Source organism: Cibotium barometz, chromosome 22 (assembly GCF_041138505.1).
Source record: "Cibotium barometz isolate CiBa-2024 chromosome 22, ASM4113850v1, whole genome shotgun sequence".
Lineage (NCBI taxonomy): Eukaryota > Viridiplantae > Streptophyta > Polypodiopsida > Cyatheales > Cibotiaceae > Cibotium > Cibotium barometz.
The window spans coordinates 11462082-11487026 of record NC_141067.1 but is presented as its reverse complement, the minus strand read 5'-3'; the positions used below and the strand labels follow the sequence as shown (position 1 = coordinate 11487026).

General features: G+C 46.9%; 1 protein-coding gene across 1 annotated transcript in view; it reads left to right on the top strand.

The window, feature by feature from the left end:
* TWD1 (FKBP-type peptidyl-prolyl cis-trans isomerase family protein) overlaps window positions 1-22787 on the top strand; it is a 32439-nt gene extending 9652 nt beyond the window's left edge. Inside the window, exons 6-7 of the mRNA XM_086816412.1 lie at window positions 21572-21724; window positions 21943-22787. Coding sequence (XP_086672538.1) covers window positions 21572-21724; window positions 21943-22272 — 483 coding nt within the window. The 3' untranslated portion in view covers window positions 22273-22787. The remainder of the gene's footprint in view (window positions 1-21571; window positions 21725-21942) is intronic.
* The last annotated feature ends 2158 nt before the right edge of the window (window positions 22788-24945 follow it).

Below are 24945 nucleotides of genomic sequence, written 5' to 3'. Positions count from 1 at the left end.
CACAGGCCGAGCTCTGATACCATGTCAAAGTCACGCAGTAGCAACGTGCACACCACCCTAGGCACTTAGCAACGTCGGTGGTTGGGCTCCCATCTCCTTGCTGTTGCTCCCCCCAAAAACCCGGCCGGAGGAGATATCTATGACAAAGTGCCACCACCCGAGAGTAGTTACGAGAATTGCCACCTCCAACACACCACACCGACTTGGTATAAACCTGGCTATCTTGGTCAGTTGGTCTATCATGACCCACATTGAGATCCTACTAGTCCATTGTTATCCAACCAGAAAATCAATTGAGATATTGTGCCTTTTATTTTTAGAGATTTCAAGTGGATGCAACATGCGGTATGCCATCACCCCTAAGCCTTTTTGTTTATTGAACTAACACGAGGTACGTTTTTGCACACAATCCTCGAGAATGGAGTAGTCGCCTAACCAAGGCTTCATGCCGAGGTGCTGTGCACTAGATGCTTCATGGTACTCATACAAGATTTTGTTTTGGATGTCCATGTCATTGGGGACACACAACTTGCCGTGCATTAAACAATAATGTACCTCGAATGGAATACTAAGTCAATACCTTTTTGCTTTGCCTATGGACAGTCCCAAAGGCAATGCCTTTATGGCTTCTGTGGAGACCCAACCTGAATGCACCGTCTGAAATGTTTTGCAACAATCATTCAAGTGCCGACTGCAAGACTGCAGTGGGCTAGAAGCTAATAAAGTTGCACAATGTGGAAGCAAAACATAGGAGAGAGGGAGAGGGCAGAGAAAGAAGAAAGAAAGAAAGTTGTATTAATGTCTTCAAAAGGCCGAAATGACCTATGAGACCAAAATGTTACATCATGTCCATGGAATACATCATCATGGTATTGAAAGTAAAACTAAAAGAAACATCCGTGAAAAAACGAAGAGCCTCAAGCTCTCACATCAGCCAAGAATATCTTGTGTAGTGCTACAACATGGTACCCATTGTAGTGAGGCTGATAGGGTGGGAGAACGTCTTGCGGTGGTGGGACATGATGGCTCATGATCCTCCTAAGGTGATGTGTGCGTAGGTGGTGGCCACTGTTGGGGGCGTTGGGCTCTCCATAGCTCGGTGGCTTTGTCTAATGTCACTCCTGCCGGCCGAGCTCTTGCATCAGCCTAGAGGTCGGGGGGAGTGGGTGGATGTGCTCTTGGGGCTCTAGTTTGGAAGAAGTCAATGAGAGCTCTCGATGCTGGTCCTCGAGTGGGTGTAGCTGATTTGGGCCGCAGTAGGGGTTCCTTGTGTTTGCGGAGCTCCAAAAGAAAGAGCCCCAGGCATCTTTGGTCTGCAAAATCCATGATCCTAGAGAGTGGTCCAAATCCCTCTCGGAAGAGAGAGTGGAACCTCCTCCTGATCTGATAGTATACTGGGCATCAGCATATATAATGAGCCTCCGTCTCAGCCTTTGTATGGCAAAGCTGGCATGCCGTGTCCTCTGGTGCAGCTGCACTCGGCCCATATCTAGCTGTCTCCGCTCTCAACTGTGAAAGAGTGCAGAGAGCGGAAGCAAGATGAGCACTAGAGGGTGGTGATCTGAGAAGTGCAAGAGAGAAAGAGATATGAAGCTACTAAGCTGAATATACTGCAATGTAAGCAATCTCGAGCAAGAGACAGAATAGTCTCATAAGTGAAGGATTCAAAAGGTGAGAGTGTGTCAACACATGAACCACACCTCCAACAACCAATGAATGGAAAAGGGGAGAGGCCAATCCACCTATATGTAGGTCATATGGGACTGGCCGACTGGAGCAACAAGACCTGGCCGACTGGACAAAGGGAGCTAGCCAACTGAAAATGCATCACCCTACGTGGAAAAAATACTAGGAAAATGGGAAAAAATAAGGAGAAAATAAGGGTGGCCAGCCCACAACCAAGGGCCATATAAGTGGGCACAATACATGAGCAGAATATGGGATGAATATGCTAACACCCCCTCTCAGCACCAGATGATGAACAAACTCCGAGAAGCCGAAGATGAGGAGCTAGAGACACCGGCTTGGTGAACAAAATCTACTACATTCTCTATTGAGGACAATACTCCCAACGCAAATCTCCAACAAGAACCCGTTCATGAACATAGTGATACTGAATCTCAATGTGTTTCGTATGAGTATGAAACATTGGGTTCTTGGCGATAGTGATGCAACTCTGATTGTCACACCAAAGAATAGTAGATCCGGTAGAAGGAAAGCCAAGTTCTCCCAATAATCTCCGCAACCAAATCGCCTCACAAGCAGCATACAAACTGCATGATACTCCGCCTCTGTAGAGGAAAGTGCCACAGTAGGCTGCTTTTTATTGCTCCATGAAATGGCTCCCGACCCAAGTGAAAAAACACAACTAGTGGTTGAACGCGAGTGTCCGGATCTCTAGCCCAATCTGAATCAGACCATCCAAGAAGAGTGTACCCTTGGCCATAGAAGATGCCAAAGTCCAAAGTACCACATAAGTACCGAAGAACCTTGAGAGCACATTGCCAATGCTGCTAATGGGGTTTGGATGTGAAAGAACTCAATGAGCTGACTACGAAACAAATGTCCAATCGGGAGTAGGTCAACCATACCAAACATCTTCTATGGCCAAGGGTGCACTCTTCTTGGATGGTCTGATTCAGATTGGGCTGGAGATCCGGATACTTTGATCCGGGAGTTGGAGGTGTAACAAAAGCAAGGGGAGGAGGTGGAGGAAGAAGAAGCTCACCACCCCCTCAGAAGATGCAGGAGCCTCGTCGAACACCGCGCCACGGTTCACAACAATTTTGCTGGCCTGCTGATCATTCAGACGATATGCCTTGGACAATGGCAAAAATACAATGAATCCCAAGTGCTAAGGCCTTGCCTTTGACATCAACATCTTGGTCTGCCCAATGTTCACTTTGTGAGGTCGTGATCCTCACAAAAAGCCTGTAATGCATCCAAGTGCGTATGTAGCCCCTCTGGTGAATCAGAGATAAGGACAATGTCATCTGCATACAATAAGATTGTCACATGCACTTTGCACTGTAGTGCATGGTGACAAATTGGCTTATCATCACCAGTGCAAAAAATCAAATTTAATAAGAATAACACTTTTGTAGTAAAAAAATTCCTTTATGCATCTTTCTATGCATAGAAATCAATTTTAATAAGAATAACACTTTTGTAATTTAAAAAAATCCTTTATGCATCTTTCTATGCATAGAAATCAATTTTAATAAGAATAACACTTTTGTAATAAAAAAATTTCTTCATGCATCTTTCTATGCATAAAATCAAATTTAATAAGAATGACACTTTTATAATAAAAAATTTTCCTTTATGCATCTTTCTATGCCGACCCATTGTAATCCTCAGTCCAGGATAAGTCAGGCACGAGCTACGTAGGTCATTCTCAGCCATAGCAAGTCACTCAGTCAGTCTAAGTCACTCGAAGAGACGCATTCATGCATATACAGTCAATAGAAACCTTAGGGTTTGCATTAGAAAGCATCCTGCATATTGCACATCATTCATGCATAGCATCTAGACCATTGCAGGAACCCCAGATATCATCCAGTATTTATCAAGATATTTAATAGGATTTTTCTGGTATTTTTCCCATCATTTTCAGCATTTTTCACATCATTTATGCATTTATGTTGGACATGAGCAGTCGGCCAGCTCAATAGCCAGCCGACTGGCTCCTTGTGTCCATATAAATAGAGTCCTTGCATAATCATTCACTCATTCAATCATATTCAGCAATCAGCATTCACGCGCGTCAGTCTTTAGCCTTGCATTCACTTCAGCCCTATGCGTTTTGGAGAAGCATGTCATCCCACAGCTAGAGAAGCATCAATGCTTGTGCATTCAGCCCTCCATCAGCAAATGCAGCAGTTCTCAGCATTCAGCCATCAGTAAACCTTGCGTTTTCTGCATCCAGACAGTTTTCAACATTCATCTTATCATCGTTTTGCTCCAGCCACTTGGTGAAGGTAAAACGCAGCATTCATATTCATTTACAGCAATCATACTCAGTCTAGAACAGTCCCAAACAGCCCCTCTCTCAGCCTCAGCTTTGCATCCCTCCTCATTCCATTGGGAAGAGTGCATAGCCTCGAGATTGGACATCTTTGGTGTTTCTAACAGCAGTATACAGTTCAGCCCAACTCTTGGTCTTCAGAGGTCTTGCATTTGGCTTATCGTGAGTCACACCGTCGGTCTCTTCAAAGATAATAAAGCAAATACTATCTCGGTAACGGGATAGGGGGCCCTTCAATGGGTAATTCGGGACCCCATACGGTGTACAGTTCTCATCTCTCTCTCTCATCTCTCTTAAAAGTTTGAAGTCTTAAAGTGGATTGCTAAACTCTCGAAACTTAGGATATAGAAGACGGTGTGAGCATTTGTGTGACAGGATCCTCCAATACGAATACTTCCGCTGCATGTTACATTGGTATCATATTCAACTTGTCCACACACACCGTATCCTAGCGTGAGGGCATCCTTGGATGGTCAGATTGCGTTCCGACACGACCACCACTGACTTCAGCATCATGTCTACAGAGGAGAGTATCCATCAGCCGGATGAAGTCTCCCCCGAAGGAGACCTTGCTCTTCCGACTACAGCAGACACCATAGCTCTTTTTAGAGCTCAGAACCAGCTGCTCATGGAGTGTCTCCAGCTCTTGGAGGCAGTAGCAACACGTCCTCCTCCGCCTCCAGCAGTCCCCGACGACATCTCCCTCTTCTTTCAGATGGAACAACAAAGAAGAGAAGACGAGGCCCGAAGGAGAGAAGAAAAAGCAGAAGCAGAATTAAGAAAACAACAAGAAAAAGCAGAAAGACTGGACTATGAAATGAAATGAAATGTTATATTAACGTCTTCAAAAGGCCATAATGACCTATGAGACCAAAAGTTACATCATGGTGGATCTGATACAATGTCTGGATAAAAAAACCCAGAAAATGAAAAATAAAGATGATACTACTGGCACCTAGAAAATGAAACTGGAAATGGAAGGTAAACAGAAACCCTTATAGGGTGTGAATATAATGAGGGGGGGGGGGGGGTTTGCTATGGAGGTGAGTGGAATATAGTGAGGGGATACAATATCATGTGGGACGGAGGGGTACACTATGAGAAAGCCCAACGCAGGATCAATGAAGATCGGCGTCAAGCTAAACTTGCCGCTCGGGAGCACCAACGAGAGCTCGATCGAGAAAAGGGAAAAGGAGGCCATTCATCTTAGATACCAGCACCTCTCTTCAGCTTCCCCCGCCTCAGGTGCCACCAGCTAGCAATCCGCAGCATCAACTACCGTCATTCGTAGTCAACCAAATTTCAGTAAGTATGATGGTAAATGTGATCATTTAGGAGTTAATCAGTTCATTCATCAATTTATTGCTCATTTTCCATTAGCTAGGATCACAAATCCTCAGGATAGAGTCCACGTAGTGGCTCCCCATCTCACTGGTGAGGCAGTCACTTGGTGGCAGCATTGGTCTAATCTTCATACAGACCAGACCACAGGTGTCACAACTTTTAGCTGGGATACATTTGTCCATGACCTGAAGACCAGGTTCCTTCCGCGGCCCGCCCTAGTACATGACCGGTCTGGCAGATGAGTTCTATGGACTAATTTAGAACGGATCCCCGGTGCTTTAGTTTTTCGGCAAGGTTATTACTTTAGCACAGCAGTTAGGGCTATCTGCGCAGGCCAAGATGGATCAATTCATTCGTGGATTAGATCCTAACATCCGGTTCACAGTTCGTAACTTTGAACCCAGCACATATGACCGGGCTTTGACTCTCGCTCAGAATGAAGAGATGAAGATGAACGGAGGCAAGCCTAAGCAGTCATCACGGTCCAGTACCAAACCCCAACCGGGGAAGGGTAATTCGTCTTCTAAAGACACTAAGACAGACAACAATCCTAGCTCTAGTTCAGGGAGTAAGGAATCCAAGCCTAAGAAAACCCCTGAGGAAAAGGCTAAAGCAGACATCACTGGAGGCTATCTTCCTCTAGAGGAGCAAAGACAGTATCAATTAGAAAACCGATGTTTTTTCTATCACATCATAGGGCATGGTAAGAAGGATTGCCACAAATGGCAAGCGGAACAAGCCGCTAAAGCCCCTTCTGCCACAGTTGCCACAGCCTCCCCAGCTCCTCCAGCCCCGCTTGCTACCACCAATGCAGTTCAAATCTTACCTTCTATGCATCCCATGCCATCCGTGGTACTTGATGCTAAGAAGGAGGGTGAGGCGACAACCACACAGAAAAGCCTGATCCAAGCTTATGGCTCTGCCAAGGGCTGCCAGTTCATAATCCTTTTTGACACAGGTAGTTCTAAGGACGCCATCTCTCCCCAGTTGGCTACCAACATTAGCTGTACCTTAGTGCCCTATCATTTGGAGGTAGACGGGTTTACACCTGGTCTCCGCACCCACATATCTCAACGGGCACAACAGTTTTCTTTTCAGGTTCAAAAGGCCTCATTCCAACGAGATTTCATTCTCTCTCCTCTTTTGGGATGTGACATGATCTTAGGAATCCAGTGGTTTCGTCAGTATGAACCTATTCCCAATTGGGGGCAGGACACGTTTATTATCTCTAAAGGTTTTCCTGAGCCTGTCATGATTCGGGGGGATAGGAGCATTCTTGGCATTCCTATGATTTCTCATCTCCAGGCCCGACGAGCTATCCGCAAGGGAGCGGAAGGAGCATTGATTTATGCTCTGACAGCTTCTATCTCATCGATAACCGCTGTCTCATCTTCTTCAGTCCCTCAGTTGGCAGATCTCCTTTCTCATTCAGACATTTTTAAGGATGATCTCCCACCCAATATCCCACCCTCTCGTCCTGTGGATTAGCATATCGATTTGGTCCCTAGGGCAGAACCTCCTAGCAAGTTTCCCTCGTCTTTCCAAGACTTTCAAGAGCAAGCTAGAACAGTAGTTAGTACTCAAACATTTGAAACCTGTTCCTTATGGACGCATTTTCACAGTCATCACAGACCACCAAGCACTTAAGTGGCTCCTGACGATGCCAAGTGCCCAGTGCAGTGATCAGCACACTCGACAAGGTCAGCTCTTCCATCAGGTTGGAGGAATGATCAAGTACATCCGTGGTCAGCATAATCCAATAGCAGATGTTCTTAGTAGAAAGACCAGCATCCAGACCATTTAGGAGTCTTACCATTCTCAACATCTCTGGAAAAGACTTAAAAAGCATAGAAGATCAGTATGTCGATTCCGCAAAGTTTGGTACTCAACCCAATTTGGCCCTCAGTTTTGAGCCTGGCCATTATTCAGATCATAGACAGGCAAGTAAGTTTAGACAAGATATCCACTTCAAGAAAGGGGATAGGGTCTATCTGCGCATCTTGAAACAAAGATTGAAACAAGTGGACAAACGTTGTCCCAAGCTTTCATTCCGTAGTTTTGGGCCTTTCCCAATAGTTAAGAAGTTAAGTGATGTCTCCATGAAGTTAAAGTTGCCTACCAGTTGGACGATGCATGATGTTCTCCAAGTTTCTTGGTTAAAACCATATGTTGGACCAGAAGTGTTTGACAGATGTGGTAGACGAAGCAGAAGTCATCGAGCTCGAGCAGATCCTTCTTCATCGTTGGAAGCATGGTTCCGGTCGACGGATACGTCAGTTTATACGAAATTCCAAATCGAGGTACCCACGAAGCCGTATGGCTAGACGAGGAGTTCTTTCAAGAGTACCCCCAGTTGTTGGTGGACTACTTGGAAGCCATGAACGTGCCGCTAAGCTAAGCAAGAGGGAATTTCACATGCACTCTGCACAGTAGTGTGTATGGTGATAAACTGGCTCATCATCATCAGTGCAACATTGTATCAGTATTAGTACCTTTCAGGATGATATTTATCGTACGCCATGATCCATTGTAATCCTCAGTCCAGGATAAGTCAGGCACGAGCTATGTAGGTCATTCTCAGCCATAGCAAGTCAGTCAGTCCGTCTAAGTCACTTAAAGAGAGGCATTCATGCATATATAGGCAGTAGAAACCTTAGGGTTTGCATTAGAAAGCATCCTGCATATTGCACATCATTCATGCATAGCATCTAGACCATTGCAGGAACCCCAGATATCATCCAGTATTTATCAAGATATTTAATAGGATTTTTCTGGTATTTTTCCCATCATTTTCAGCATTTTTCACATCATTTATGCATTTATGTTGGACATGAGCAGTCGGCCAGCTCAATAGCCAGCCGACTGGCTCCTTGTGTCCATATAAATAGAGTCCTTGCATAATCATTCACTCATTCAATCATATTCAGCAATCAGCATTCAAGCGCGTCAGTCTTCAGCCTTGCATTCACTTCAGCCCTATGCGTTTTGGAGAAGCGTGTCATCCTACAGCTAGAGAAGCATCAATGCTTGTGCATTCAGCCCTCCATCAGCAAATGCAGCAGTTCTCAGCATTCAGCCATCAGTAAACCTTGCGTTTTCTGCATCCATACAGTTTTCAACATTCATCTTATCATCGTTTTGCTCCAGCCACTTGGTGAAGGTAAAACGCAGCATTCATATTCATTTACAGCATTCATACTCAGTCTAGAACAGTCCCAAAGAGCCTCTCTCTCAGCCTCAGCTTTGCATCCCTCCCTCATTCCATTGGAAAGAGTGCATAGGCTCGAGATTGGACATCTTTGGTGTTTCTAACAGCAGTATACAGTTCAGCCCAACTCTTGGTCTTCAGAGGTCTTGCGTTTGGCTTATCGTCAGTCACACCGTCAGTCTCTTCAAAGATAATAAAGCAAATACTATCTCGGTAATAGGATAGGGGGCCCTGCAGTGGGTAATTCGGGACCCCATACAGTGTACATTTCTCATCTCTCTCTCTCATATCCCTTAAAAGTTTGAAGTCTTACTCGCGAAACTCAGGATACAGAAGACAGTGTGAGCATTTGTGTGATAGGATCCTCCAATACGAATACTTCTGCTGCAGGTATTTGAAGGCCAATGAAGAATTATAACCAAGAAATTCACACTCATTAAAATGAGGTTGGACACATTTGTTGAAGTGTGGGGCCCTTCATAGAGCTGGTCGCCCTCTTCTATGAAGCATATGAGCCATTAGAAGAACTTGTGGAGATTAGAGAAGAAGTGACTATTCACTCTCTACTTTCAAGGCTGTCCACACTTTGCTCATGCATGTGCATGCTTATTTACATGCATGTAACATGCAAAGCATGCAGAGCTACCTACATGCATGCATGCAACATGCAAAGTTACTTACATGCATGCTACATGCAAAGCTACCTACATGCATTATCTCATGCATGCTACATGCAAAGTTACTTACATGGATGCAACATTCAAAGCTACCTTCATGCATGCATGTCACATGCAAGCCTCTGCCTACCTAGATGCGTGCTACATGCAAGCCCATGCAACCACGCAAGTTCATGCAAGCCCATGCAACCATATAAGCAATGCAAGCTCATGCAACCTCACCTTCTTGCATGTAATCTCATCCACTAGCATGTAAAGCTATCTACCCCACCCAAGTCTATAAAAGAGCACCTATCAGCCAAGAGAAATTCATTCATTCCATCTTTCCTTACGCCTACTTGATGCCTAGAGTTGGGCGCCCCATTTCAGCACTCTCGTGGCGCTTCCTTTTTTTTTCCCCCCCGAGAAAAAGATTCTTCAATTAGTTAATGAAAAACAGCCACAAAGGGCTAAGTACAACCACAACGGGCTAGATACAAACTCGCCTCATATAAGGCGTGATCATAAGGGAAAGAGAAGCTTCTCCTCTGGCTGACCGCTATGTGAGGAGAAGGCTATCTCATATAGGGGGAGGGGTGGGGGGGGGGGGGGGGGGGACAACCACACAGGTGGTCTATGATGCCAGATGGGATCACCGCCTCTATCTGTGAGGAAATGGCTAGACCTCCAAAGTCTCAAGAAGGCTTCCTGCCGCTTCCGCATGCGGTCAGAACCTTCCTGAAGCTTTCCCCACTGACCTCGGAGGGTGTGAATAATATCGAGCCATATGCTCCTTATGGTCTCAGCCGGCGGAGTCTGTGTACCTTCGATGGCCTCGCTGCATCTAGCACGCCAAATGTGCCAAGCTGCGATGCTACTGCAAATCTCCCATCTCTGGCATGAGCTTGGCCGCCAGTCACTTGTAGGAGGGGCTGTGACTGGTGCTAATGTTATGACACTCCAGCCTCTGTGGCCCAAGCGACAGTGCCCAAGTGATGATCTGGGTTGATGCCCTGTCCATAACAAAGATGCGGAAAATTTGTTGCTAGATGTGTTGAGCCTTCGGGCAATCCCGAAGGCAATGTCGCCAGCCATGTACCGACCGCTAAACTCATGTGTGCCATCAACCAGAGAAAGAGTGTGATCTTTCTAGGCCAAAAGTTGTCCCACAGCCTACTCTAGAAATCTGAAAGGAAGCGTTGTGATAGGCCGTCTGATTGCCAAGGCGTTGCTGCTGGTGTGCCATCTATCTTAGGCATTTGGATCCTACAGCCTAGCCACGTTGTATATGCAAGTCTCCTCCTGATCCGCAGGATCATGCCAAGTCCACTCTCCCGGGTCCCTGTGACATGAGAGAGGTTATGACCGTCGTAAACACAACCTTAGTCTAGATAAACTGCACTTAATGATGTTTAAGAGACAAACAAATATGTGTCAATGCAATGCAGCTATATTAGATGAATGAATGATGTTACAATGAGATCCAACTGGATCTGTAATGCTGAATATGCTGCCTATATGCTGAATATGCGGGCTGAACTGCTGTCCACTCTTTCCCTTGTCTCCTGGGAAGGAAACACTGAAGGGAGGCTTGGGAACAGATGCTGAATGCTGATGGAATAATGAAACGCAGACCTGATGGCTGAATCTGGACTGTATGCTGCTGCGTTTTGCTGAAGATGATGCTGATGGAGATGCGTTACACTTCTCAGCCTTCCGGGAGCAGAAACACTGAGGGACTGAGTGCTGAATGGGTGATGCGTTAATCTATATGCTGCTGCTGATGATATGCTGAACTGGTTACTGCTTATGCTGATGATGATGGGCTGAAAACGCATGATGAACAGATGAGGATGCGTTTCCCTTTATAGGTGGGTACTGATGCTGGTCGGCCAGTATTGCTACAGTCGGCCAGCTGCTATATGTCCACGACTGCATAAATAATGCCAATCATAGCATAAATGCTAGTCGGCTGTCTCATAAATGCCTGTAAAAATGCCTATAAATGCCAATAAAATATCTGATGGTTCTTGATGATGTCTATGATGCTAATATGATGCCATGTCACTGAACACCTGACTGGTGTGCACGTGACATTCCCCGCTGCTAAACTGTTGCTGGGTGATAAACCTGGCAACCTTCGACTCTTCTGCGATCCTTCTCCTCCGAACCCCTGCCCCGTTCTGTCTTCTGCTGGGACTGAGGCCGTCTGCAGGAGTGAAATCCTGTGAGCCAAGACGCTATGTACTGCGGGAACTGGGCAAATACCTGAGTCACCCCTGACCTGTTCCTGGAAACCTTTCACCTACCATTTCCGTCGTACCTGAAGCTTTGAACCTCCTGAGGCGATGTTGGAGCAAACTTCCGTCTTCTGTGGAAGAGAAACTCCCTGCTGCTGCCAGTTGAAGTCCAAAGTTATGTCCTCCTTTGATGATGGATGTCCTTCTTCCCTGAGAGTTCATGGGTAACATGTATGCAGGACTGACTGCTAAGATGACTGCTATGATGACTGTTATGATGACTGTTATGCAAGCCATGTGCAACCCTATATGCTGTGCAAGAATGCAGATGGATGGGTTACTGATGCAGACCTAAGGGAAAATCCCTAAGGGTGGCTTGCAAAATTTTGAGAACTGGGTTTAACTGTGCGGAAGCGATAAAAATGATGACTGACTGAATGACTGATGGAATGAACATGCTCTAAGGCTGGTTACCCTGTAACGCTCTGATACCAATGTGACATGAGAGAGGTTATGACCGTCGTAAACACAACCTTAGTCTAGATAAACTGCACTTAATGATGTTTAAGAGAAACAAATATGTGTCAATGCAATGCAGCTATATTAGATGAATGAATGATGTTACAATGAGATCCAACTGGATCTGTAATGCTGAATATGCTGCCTATATGCTGAATATGCGGGCTGAACTGCTGTCCACTCTTTCCCTTGTCTCCTGGGAAGGAAACACTGAAGGGAGGCTTGGGAACAGATGCTGAATGCTGATGGAATAATGAAACGCAGACCTGATGGCTGCATCTGGACTGTATGCTGCTGCGTTTTGCTGAAGATGATGCTGATGGAGATGCGTTACACTTCTTAGCCTTCCGGGAGCAGAAACGCTGAGGGACTGAGTGCTGAATGGGTGATGCGTTAATCTATATGCTGCTGCTGATGATATGCTGAACTGGTTACTGCTTATGCTGATGATGATGGGCTGAAAACGCATGATGAACAGATGAGGATGCGTTTCCCTTTATAGGTGGGTACTGATGCTGGTCGGCCAGTATTGCTACAGTCGGCCAGCTGCTATACGTCCACGACTGCATAAATAATGCCAATCATAGCATAAATGCTAGTCGGCTGTCTCATAAATGCCTGTAAAAATGCCTATAAATGCCAATAAAATATCTGATGGTTCTTGATGATGTCTATGATGCTAATATGATGCCATGTCACTGAACACCTGACTGGTGTGCACGTGACAGTCCCATTGTAGTCGCGTGAGAGGTCAGCACTTCAAAATCCATAGCCGCCATAGTCTCTCCTTGGTCACCTTGGCCTGTGCTAGATCTTTGTGCCATGCCCGTGCCCGAAAACCGATCAGCCTCACTCTCTGCAAGGTGCAGCCTCTGAAATCCTCCAAGGGAAGCTCTGATCTCTCTAGTCTGCCCTGAGATCCAATAGAGAAAGTGAGTAGACCACTGTCCTCATCTCCTCCGTGGACTACCACAAGGATATCGTGTCTGGTAAACTCTCCTAACCACATTGGGGGGGTCGAGTCTGGAATAGGCATCAGCCACTCTTGAGGATAGCTGAGTCAATGTCAATGTTGAGCCTATCTCGACCCCGGATCCCTGTCAGGGGTTCTAGACCAAAGGCTACCGGAACCGCTCCTCTGAGGCAACTGGAACTATTTGTCTGAGGGCTGGCCTGAGATGATCCCAAGCCCGAAGTAGACTGGCTGCAAATCTGTCCTCCAAAATTGGGCTAAAACCACGGGCTCTCATCTTTGTGAAGATCCATCGGGTACTTTGCGGCCACGGGCCCCCCAGGCTCAGAGTGCGGGCTGAAATCTGGGCCAATAAGAAATCCTTCCAGGGCTCACTACCAGGAAGGAGTCCTTTGACAATCAACTTGCCCAGCAGGGCACAACTTTTAATAGCTGGATCGATGAGGCCAAGCCCCCCTGTGCTACGTGGCTAAATGATCACTTGCCATGCCACCTTGGCCTTGGCTGGCCTCCCATCACTACCGGCCCCTATGAAGTTCCGGATCAATCGACCAATGCATGCCCGAGAAAAGGCCCAACACGAAGTGATGTACCACATGGTGGCTAGCAATACCTGGTTTGCCACCACCACTCTTCCTGCTTGGGAAAGCCTCTCCGAGCTCCAATATAAAAGCTTCTTCTGGATACTCAAAAGAAGCGGGGTGAGTTGCTACTCGGGAGAGATATCAATGCCAACCTGGCAGCCAAGATATCGAACTGGAGTGCCCCTCCAGATCCACTGAAAATCCTCAACTGGTCGCCAAGTCGGGGCGGGTGGTGAGCCTATCCAAAAACTACATGAGTTGTGCCAGTTGATCTGTGCTCCTGAAGCGTAGCAGAAAACCTCGATCGCCTCCGTAAATCTCTGAAGATTCCCCACCTCTCCTGCAAGGAAAGCTATTGTGTCATCTGTAAACTCCGAGTCCAGGAGCTCCTCTTGTGTGTGGAGGGGAAGCCGCAATCCCTGAAGCCCGGTCTCCTGGGCGGAGAGAAAACTACTCATGGCCTTAGTGACGAATAGGAAGAGGTAAGGTGCCAAAGGACAGCCCTGTCTAACTGAACGGGAGACGGGGAATCTGTCGCCATGGCCTCCCTAAATGAGAACCTGGCTGCGTGAGGCTGAATACAGTCCTGAGACTCCACGACTCCACTCCATGGGGAATCCCATCGAGCTCATAGTGTCCTCCAGAAAGCTCCAATCCACCCTATCATAAGCTTTCTCAAAGTCTAAGAGTAGCACAATGAGGTCCTGCTCGTATCCTGGCCGAAGCTATCGCCTCCTAGAAGGTGAAGATGTTGTCCAGAATGCTCCGATCCTTAACAAAGCCGGTCTGAGTGTCGTGGACGTAGTAGCAACGGAACGGGAACAGGAATGGGAACGGAACGAAAGCACCACTAGGGGAACGGGAACGGGAACGAGGGGGAATGGAAACAGGGAACGACCTAGATAATTCCTAGAAATGACAATAAATCTTAACATACAATGCTCATTTATATAACCAAATCAAAGACACACTAAAGTCTAGTGCACCACAATTTGCATGGCTAGATACTAACACTGAACAGATCTCACAAGTCAAAATAAATTAGGCCACATCATACATGACATAAGTGACAAAAAGCACAAAATGTGGCCCACATGGCACAGCCTAGATAAAAGAAACAATCCAAGTCCAAAGTCCAAGCCTCAAGGTGACATGCAAATAGTAAGGAGATATCATGCATGGCTACTGCCAGTGATGCCATCAAGGAGACTATCAGCTATGTCATCCAAGAAAGCCATATCATCGAGACCAACATCTGCAGCATCCAAATCTTCAATCCCATCTTGACCAGGATGTGCAAGTCCATGTGTCTCCTCATCATCCGAGGACTCCTCATCAAGCAATATAAACTTCTCTGGTTTGGGAGAAGCCATATCACCAAGCAAGCGCAAATTAGCACTTACAAAAATCAAGTCATTGACTTGTTTTGTCCCAAATTTGTTCCTCTTCTTGGATGCAACATGGCCGAACACACTCCATAGTTGCTCAATCGGAGAGGAGCTTGCACCTTGAGACAAGATCCTTACTGCCAATGATTGAAGCTGTGGTGTACGAGCTCCATAATCCTCCCACCATAAAGCAGCCCCTATCTTAAACCTATCTCTTTGTGCATCAGCCGATCCAAACCTTCCCAACTTGCTGCGATAAACGCTAGTCAATGGGTCAGACGCTGGATTGAAGCCGTGTTGCCACCGTGCAAAGAAGGCCTGCGCCGTACGCAATGCAAGGGGACTCAGCTGCATGACCCGGTCTGACACCGTTGGCGAGTCAAATTCCACCTGGTAGTATCCGTGCTCCAGAGTGTGAATATCGGTGATCTTCGCAGGTTCGCCAATGAGGCTGGCTTGAAAGAGATCCCTGAGCTGTCCGCGCGTAGGGCGGCTACCGATAATTTTGCAGACCAGTGTGGAGGCCTCAAGAGAGGCAACTGTCGCGGCAAGAACCTGAAAATTCGCTTCGGAGAAAGAAATGCAAGCAACGGCGGCTTCGGTTGGGGATGACGGAGCGGCTGCCATGGAGTCCTCCTGAGGGAATAGACCAGAAGGAAGCCGAAACTTGCCGAAAACAGAGGTGGCTTCCTTTTTGTGATCTAGTTGTGCTTGATTGTTTACCAACTAGGCTTGCAAAATACTGTTGCATAAAGACACTATTTTTTTTGGCTCGCTGAAGCTCCCGCCCCTCCCTGCTCGCGCTACCTGCACTCCTGCGCCCCCCCGCCTACATGCTTGCTCGCCCCCTCGCGCCCCCCTCTTTCCTCGCGCCCCCCCTTGCCCCCCCCCCCGCCTACCCTCGCTACTGCGCCCCCTCCCTCGCTGTTCTGCCCGCCGCCCCTCCTCTCCTTCGCGCCCCCCTTCTTTTCGCGCCCGCCACCCCTCTTGCGCGCAGCTCCCGCCCCCCCCCCCCCCCCAGGGCTACTCCTTCGCCGCCTTGCCCCCCCTCCCTTTTCTTGCTGATTTCCGCCCCCAGGGGGGTTTTCCCTTTTTTCTCTGGCCTTCGTCTTCCGCCTCTCTGTGTGCAGCTTGGTTCTTGCAGGATCTCCGCTTTCGCCTCGCCTTCGCCATAGCTTCAGACTCTGATGGAGGCTCCTCCCGCCCCGTGCCTCAGAGGGACTCCCCCGCAGCCCCCTCGCCCGCCCCTGAGGACACCCCCATCAGGCTTTCTCTTTCGCCAGAAGAGGACGCGAGCCTCACCGCAGAGGTGGAACGCCTCCAGGCTCATTCCACCATCTGCCGTATAGTCGGCACTCGCCCCAGCAGAGGGGAGATCCGGGATCTTCTCCAGGCCCGCCTTCTTGCAGATGTGGGCAAGATCTTGGACGTACAGCTACTGGGCCGTGGACATTACCAGATTGAGTTCGAGACCGCCCAGAGCGTGGCCAAGGTGTGGGGGTAAAGGCATTATGCCCACCCTTATAGTGTATACAAGCCCATAAGTTATAGTACATAGTACACTAAGTACTTTTAATGTACTAAGTGCACTATGTGTACTAGTGCAAATATACATGTGTGATAGGGGAGTCACACACTCATACATTGAGTTGACTGATCCCCACAATTCTCTCTCTCTCTCTCCCTTCTTCTCTGTGTATGTCTCCCACATGAAAACCTAACCCTAATTCTCCCATTCAACTGGTATCAGAGCCACGGTTGTGTCCGTGTGTGTGCGGGTGTGCGGAGTCGTCTTCATCGCGAAGAAGAAGCTCGGCTATGGAGCCTTGAGCTTGGCACGAGCAGAGGAGAGCTTGCTGTCGTGTTGGGCGCTGCAAGACAGTGAAAGTCGACTGTAGAAGAGCTGCAGCGCTGGAAGTCGCCTGTGTGCAGTGTTGGCCACTAGGCGAAGGCAGCAAGGCGTTGGTCGCTAGACGGCTGGCCACTAGGCGAAGGCAGCAAGGCGTTGGTCGCTAGACGGCTGGCTACTAGGCGGCGAAGAGCTTTCAAGCGTTGGGCGCTAGACGGCTGGCTACTAGGTGAAGGCGAGCGGCGCTCAGCAGCGCGTGAACACGTAAGAGCCGGCAGAGCTGTGAAGCGCTTGAAAGCGCATGAGCTGGAAATCGTGCGCGTGTGTGCGCTTACAGGTTTGACTCCAACGCGGCCGGCGCAAAAGTCATTGCCGTCGACCATCAGCAGGGAGGAGTAGTCGGGACAGTCGTGGGGCAGCGTCAACAGCCGTGAGACGCCAACTCGATAGCACAACTAGCTGGGACAGCCGTGGGGCAGCGTCAATAGCCGTGAGCACTGGTCGGATGCCGTGTACGCCAGCTTACGCCTTCTCTGCAATCGGCATCTACTTGGGCATCTACATCACAGGAAGTAGCTTGATTGGAGCAGCCATCAAAGCTCTCCAAGGATCACCTCCAAGAATCAGACTGCAGCAGCATCAGCACGACCCCCTCCTCTTTCCTGCAATCAGAAATTGCAAAGGTATTTGCTTCAATTTTTTTTTGGGATTTGCAATTGAGCAGGTACAATTATCAATTGAGCAGGTACAGGTGCCAAATTGCTCAAATTTTGAACAAAATTGGCAAAATTGGGTGACATTGGTCACATTCAGGATCAATTTGCAGGAAATTGGATGTCAAAATTTGGGGCTTTTGATGTAATTGTGCATTCATACATGCTGTATGATGTGAGAAATCGCACATTCGGGCAAAATTGTAGCAAATTGCAGTGCAGATCAAAGGGCTTTTGTGCCGATTGGGTTGATTTGCATGCAAGCACTCGCATTTGATGCTTCGGGCAATGTGTTGATGCCTGTCAAGCACTCAATGTGCCTGTAAATCAAGGGGCTTTTATGTACTGGATGTATATGTGGCCAGGGGGAAGCACTGTAAACACTCTGGATGCCTTCATGTGCTTTAATGTACCATGTATGATCAGAAATTGATCTTAAATCAAGGGGCTTTTCAAGATTTTATGCTTGTTGAGCTTGGCAAAGCAGCAGGCAAGACTTTTATGCCTTGAATCCTCAGAAATCCACTTGCAGTCAAGGGGCTTTTGCCCAATTTCTGTTCGGGACTGTTGTATGCAGTGGTGTAGACTGTAAAAGTCTGATTTTCACTCATTTGGACAGCCAGGAGAGCATTTATTGTTGCTGTACTTGCTGGTACAGATTTGGTACAACTTTGTGCAAGTTTTGGCATGGCTGCACATTGATTTGAGTGAGGAAAAGGCTCAATTTCAGCTGCTGTACTTGCCGGTACAGATTTGGTATCCAGCCCTTCCTGGGGGAGTTGATTCATGCTACCCAGACAGGATTCGTCAAGGAGCGTAGTATCCTTGATAACATTTTCACCTTCTGGGAGGTGACGGCCCGAGCTAGATTTCTTGGTGAGGACTTGGTCGTGATGCTTCTCGATTTTGAGAAGACATACGATAGAGTCGATTGGGGTTTCTTAGAGGGCACTATGCTTCGCCTGGGCTTTGAGCCAGGTTGGATTAGAGGGGTGGCGGCTCTGTATTCCACAGCTCGCAGCCAGGTGTTGATTGCAGGAGGACGGGGGCCGAGTTTTGAGCCGACTAGATCAGTCCGTCAGGGGTGTCCCCTCGCCCCTTTTCTTTTTCTCTTCTTTGCGGAGGCTATGAGCATGTATTTGACGGCAGAGGAGGTTGGTTTGAGAGGACTCCAGCTCCCAATTCGGGGGAAGGACCCGCTCGATGCTGAGTTTGCAGACGACACGGGCTTATTTTTGCATGGCCAGGAGGCCAATCTTCTTCGGGCAGAGCAGTCGCTCTAGGTTTTTAGTGCAGCTTCAGGAGCATTGATCAATTGGCGCAAGACAGTGGCCTTTTGGATCAGTAGCGCTCCCACTTCGGCATGGAGCCCGGACCCCGGCTTTAGATGGATTCCTCCTGGCACAGCAGTGCGGTATTTGGGATGCCAGATTGGACTAGATTTGTCACCTGAGTAGCAGATTGCCCCGCTTCTTCTGAGCATTCGGAAGAAGCTTTTGTATTGGAGTACAGCTTGACTATCCTTGGCCGGGAGGGTGGTGGTGGCAAATCAGGTGCTGTTAGCGACCATGTGGTACATTACGTCTTGCTGGATCTTCTCGAGCTCTTGCATCAGCCAGGTACAGAGACTGATCAGGAACTTTCTTTGGTCTGGGCGGGACGGTCAGCCAGCTCGGGCAAAGGTTGCATGGGCAGTTATTACACTTCCGCTGGCACAGGGAGGCTTGGGCATTTTAGATCCAGTCGATCAGAGTAGAGCCTTATTGGGGAAGCTTATTGTTCGGGGGCTGCTTCCAGGCGCTGAGCCTTGGAAAGAGGTTCTCTTGCAGCGGCTGCAAGCTCGGGCTCCCCCAGCAGGGGGCACTTGGGCACCAGAGATTCGATGGATCTTCATAGAGATGAGGAGGACAGGCCTCAGTAGAGGATGGGAGGATAGATTTGCTTTGAGCATCCTGAGAGCTTGGGAGCTGCTGAGACCGGGGCTCTCTCAGCGACCTCCTTGTGTTGAGGAGCGGGCCAAACAGCTGCTCATCTGGAGCCCAGCGGTTCGCACAGAGCAGGGTCATATGCTGGGTTCTCGGCCTCGTCTAGCCTGGGGACCTTTGGCGGCAGGCCCAGTACGTAGCTTTGGAGACTGGCAGGCATTCTGCAGTCTACCAGAGGAGATCCAGGTGGAGAGGCTGAGTCACTTCAGAGGGGGGTTGATTATGAGGGATGACATTCAGGAGGCACTCACAGAGGAGTGGTTCACGCCTATCGAGCTAGTGGCCCCACGGTGGATGGGAGCCTTTACACAGTTGGAGATCCTGATTGCTGTCAGAGCTTGCACTGAGGATGGCAGATGCCTCTACTATGAGATTCAGGATGAGGGCAGACTTCAGAGAGTGGAGGTGGAGTCGCCTTTGGTTGCAGAGTGCACCTTTCAGAGGATACGGGTAGTGGCCGCCGCTTCTCGGAAGTGGCATATTGACCCAGACCCTGCAGATGTGCTCCCGGATTGGCGCATATGGGCATATGCAGCGCGCCCCTTGGCCCGGCTACAGTGGGACCCTGGTGAGTACGAGTGGCACACCTTTTTTCAGTATACTATTCGGTTGGGACGGCATATTTTGACGGCGAGGAGGATGGTCTCTCCAGCTGCAGCGGGGCACTGGCGGCTACAGGGACTCTCACAGGAGTTTCTGGAGGATTTTTGGGCCCGGCTCTGGGCTAGTCGACAGGCCCGCAGGATCTCGACTTTCCAGTGGTGGCTGGTCGCCCACAGGGGCTCAGCAGTTGGCACCTGGCTTGTCTACAGCGGTCTTCCGGCAGCCTGCGTCCGATGCGGCCACCCTATGGAGACACAGAGACATTGCCTTTGGGACTGCCCTCAGGCGCAGCTGATTTGGCTGCGGATGCTGCGTATTTTGGCCCCCCTCTCTCCAGAGGGTCTGTATACGTGGGGTGCCGCTGCTTGGTCGACTTCGTCAGGGCCTGCTATGGGCTATGAGACGGAGCAGGACAGCCAGGCCATCAGATTCATTAGGGGCCAGCCTCGCCTTGTTCCTTCACCGGATTTCTTGTCCGCCAGCTGGACACAGGAGAGGGATCTACGATGGGAGCTCCTCAGCAGCATCACCATCTGGTTCACCTGGAAGGCCCGGTGTTTCAGGGCCTTTGAGGGGAGACTGGAGCCACCAGCAGAGACTGTTCGGGGGATCTGGCAGGAGTTGATCCACACCTTGCGGGGACAGTACGACCGCATTCGGGGTGACTCGGTCGGGGTGACTCGGATGAGGCGATCTTGCGGCGCCAGGCCTTTCACACCACCTAGCGCAGCGGCCCCTTCTATACCCTTCACACGGGGTCCCCCCGCTGGCACTACAGGCCACCTGTTTGGCTTTTCCCCCCTCCTATTGTATGATATAGCCATTCAGTTCTTTGTACTGATACTTGTACTTTTCAGCACCTAGGGAGAGTCTCCCTGGCTGCCCTGCTGTTTTCTCTGCTCTGTTTTTTCTTGTGAGCAAGAGAGGATTTTTTGTAGCCCTACGGGCGTTTTTTATAACTAATGAAAGGATCTTTTCTCGGGAAAAAAAATACTGTTGCATAAATGAGTCATGCTGCAGCATCATCATCTGCATTATCAACAAAGCATGATGAACTGGGGAGAACTTTCGTTTGGCAAATTGGTCTGCTTCGTCAAAGACGTGTGATTTGGGGTTATAGACCTCAAACTGGCAGGTTACTCGCAATTTACATGCACACTTGCGCTATTCAATATGTGGCTTACTGCGCTACCTGTTTTGGGCACTTTTCTCCACACTCTGACATCCTATCTGTCCCTTTTAATATGGGTCAATTTGGTTACTGAATCCTAATTTTAAGTAGCTCTAGCATGACTTTTTCTGGAGCACATGCAAGTGACAGATTGTATAGAAAATGAGTTGCTTGTATCCAAGAGGTCAAGAGGGCTTTCCATAGCATGCATAATTTTTAAAATCCTTTTCAACTCTTTTTGTGCCCTCAGTTTATAGTAACATGCCTTATTAACATCTTGCTTCTTCTTTTCTTTTTTTTTTTGGGACCAGGCATTGGCATACATGAATGATGAGTTTATGTTTCAACTATTTGGAAAATACAAGGATATGGCTGATGCAGTAAAGCATCCTTGCCATTTGAACATGGCTGCTTGTATGTTGAGGCTGAACCGTTATGACGAAGCCATCGCACAATGTAGTGTGGTATGTGTGACTTTGCCAAAGCTCACACCCGTGGTTTGTTTTTTATGCTTTTGACTATACATGTGAAGTTATTCACCAAGGGGTGCCTTGTCACTCTAGGAAGAAGTTGGTGGACCAGCTGTATTAAATGTCATGCACTTTGAATATTTAAGTCAGATCTGCACTTTAAGATGTCTTTTTGTGGAGTCTGGCTCAGCTGCTGCTCGAAATTTCCTCAGGTTTTACAGGAGGATGGAAATAATGTCAAAGCTTTATTCAGAAGAGGCAAGGCACGTGCTGCTCTTGGTCGAACAGATGAAGCGAGAGAGGATTTTAAGAAAGTTCAGAAGCTAGCGCCCGAAGACAAGGCTGTTGTTAAGGAGTTACGACTGCTTGCAGAGCAGGACAAGCAACTGTATGCAAAGCAAAGGGAGCTGTACAAGGGATTATTTGGATCTCCTGCACCTTCGGCAAGCCAACGAAAGCTGCATTGGTATCAGATTCTGTGGAGCTGGGTTGCTACAAGAGTTAGCTTTTTCTTTGGGTCTAGGAGCAAGAAGGATGACTAGCTTATTGAGGGAAAGGGAGCTTGCAGCTGGTAGGGCAAGGTGGCACATCACTAGGGTTTCTCAAGCAAAAACTTGATTTTAGTCAAAAGAGCTGAAAAGCTTATGACAATTGCTAGGTTAAATTGCTAATGTGGCGAGTTGGATAGAAGCACTACATGGGTTTTAGTGCGGACGTATGGGTTGAGTTAAGGTTTTGAGTCCGAAAAACGGACAACCTGTTGAGTTGTAGCATGTGATGATTTTGGATATTTGTTGCTACTGTGTCTGAGGTTGTGCTCTTCATGATGGAGGTGATGACATTTTTGAGATCAATAATGCTCCTTTCCACCTAAGCCTAAGAAGTTAGGCATCAACAGCAAGGCCAAGGAGGTGCAGGCTGTAGTGATGGTTTTGGGCATTTGTTGCTACTATGTGTGATGTGCTGCTTTATTCCAATCTAGTGAGCAACAACTCAGCAAGTGGCCCTCTCTCATTATCAATCAATCAATCAATCCTGTTTGGAGTTTTACCCTAAACCCATTAAGTTGAGCTTAAAGCTAAAGGTTGTAACCATTGAATTAACCTTCAAACCTTAGTTCAAGCATTCACTAATGACGCGTGATGAAGCATTGCTAGTAAAAGGTACAAATGAAAAGTACAACTTGAGGAGAGGCCTTGTCTGCCATTGCACTCATCTTTTCTATTTTGCATCTTGATGGATGCAAGTAGGAGAGCGCCACTAGTAGGCAATCCCATTAAAAATGCAATGCTTATCAAGTCAAGCCTTGCAAAGCTTTTTGAAGTATATGAACTTAAATGAACAATGAAATTAGAGAGCATCCTTTGCCAAAACAAAAAGCAGCAGCAAAAAAATAAGGCTAGCACTTATCTTTGAAAAAATAGCACACGATTGATATGGCTCACTCTTTTGTGGCTTTTAGAGACTTTTGTTAAAGACACCTTGAATAAATTTTTAGGCATGTTGCAAACACAATATAAACATTTTCTTTTATGTATTTAATGGATTCTTATCTACCTTTTATCGATTGGAAAAACATGTTTTTGTAAGTTTTTCCTCAAATTCAAGGTTGTTACCCAAATTTTATGTATTTTTTTAAATACTTTTTTTTAAAAAAAATCATAAATTTGTTTGTTAGACATGTTTTTTTTTTCCAAGACTTTTACCGTATGTGTCTAGATGCATGCTAACCAATACACTCAAATAGGTTTTAAGGAATTTTGAGTTGACTTGCCTTTTTATTTCTCTAAGATTTGTAAATCCAACTTGTGTCTTTTTTCTTTTTTCTTTTTTGGTTCAAACTACTTTAATGATGACTCAATTACAAGACTAGTGCTAAAGCATTGGCTCTTTGTCACAAAGGGGAAGAACTTAGCTTTGTGCTTTGCCTTCAGAGGATACAATTTGTAATTTTTGCTAGAAATGAGATGAATAATAAGTGTGTGTGAGTTATGTGTTGTTCTCAAGCTTGAAATATAAGGCAATTGTAATCCATGATCGAAATTTGGATTTGGGTCCTGTTATAGGGGTCTTGAAGTTCCCATGCCCATGATAGTTTGTCCCAAGGGAAGTGTGGTACTTATAGCCACCAAAGAATGTGTGGGGTCTAGGTATAGAAATTAGGGATGATGAATGCCTTCAGTATATAAAATAGGGACATTAATCTTCGCATTCAAACTACTTATAGCTAGAGGAGTAGTAGGGCCTTTGCATTCCTTTTAACGTTAAATTCAAACATTTATTCACAATGAAGTCAAGTAGCACAAGCATACAAGCAATGAAGCAAAACAAACTTGTGATATGGTGAAACTTACATATTACCAAGATTAAAAAGAAGAAGTGATCAAAGCATATATAGTGAGGAAAATATATTAAAGCACACAAACCAAATCATGACTAAAATTGACTAAGTACTTTGGCTCGAAGCTTGTGAGTGATGATGAGCCCAAGGCCATGGTTGGTGCTTGCCACCATCTAAGATAACCAAGAAAGAATACTATCTCTAATACATGAGAAATGCTTACATACGCAAACATCCAAGAAAGAGTACCATGTTTCTAACAAAGGTGATACACAAGCTTATGTTTTTGTGAGTTCTTAGAGAGCATGCGTACATACACAAATAAACACTAAAGGTAACCAACAAAGAGTACCATGTTTTTAACAAAGGTAATGCAACATTTAGCTTACTAGTAGGGTGTTTTGATGCTAAGTATTTAACTAAGTGGTGGTGGCTAGTCTCTAGTCTCTTCTGTATCTTGTGTTAGGAAATACTAAAACATTTACATCTTATAACTTACACATGAATTTGATGCATGTACGAAAATGTGGAAAGTTGTCATTTGCACTTTGTAATGGTCTTTATGTTTTGAAGGTTTACAAGCAAAATCCAATTAATTCAATTACATAATCCAATAACTCACCATGGGCTATGGAACTTGCTTAAAAATAGGTGAAGGAAATACATGGATATTATGAAAAAAGAGTACAAAGCACATAACTAAAAGTTAAAGACTAGCTTCAAGAGAGCTATAGACAATACACCAGAGCACAAGGAATTAAATTACTCTATTTTATTGCGAAAAAAATGTAGAAAACACATATCTAAGAGCTTACAACTAGCACACCCAATGAGTTACATGGACATGTTGCATATTTGGAATGTGAGCTATATG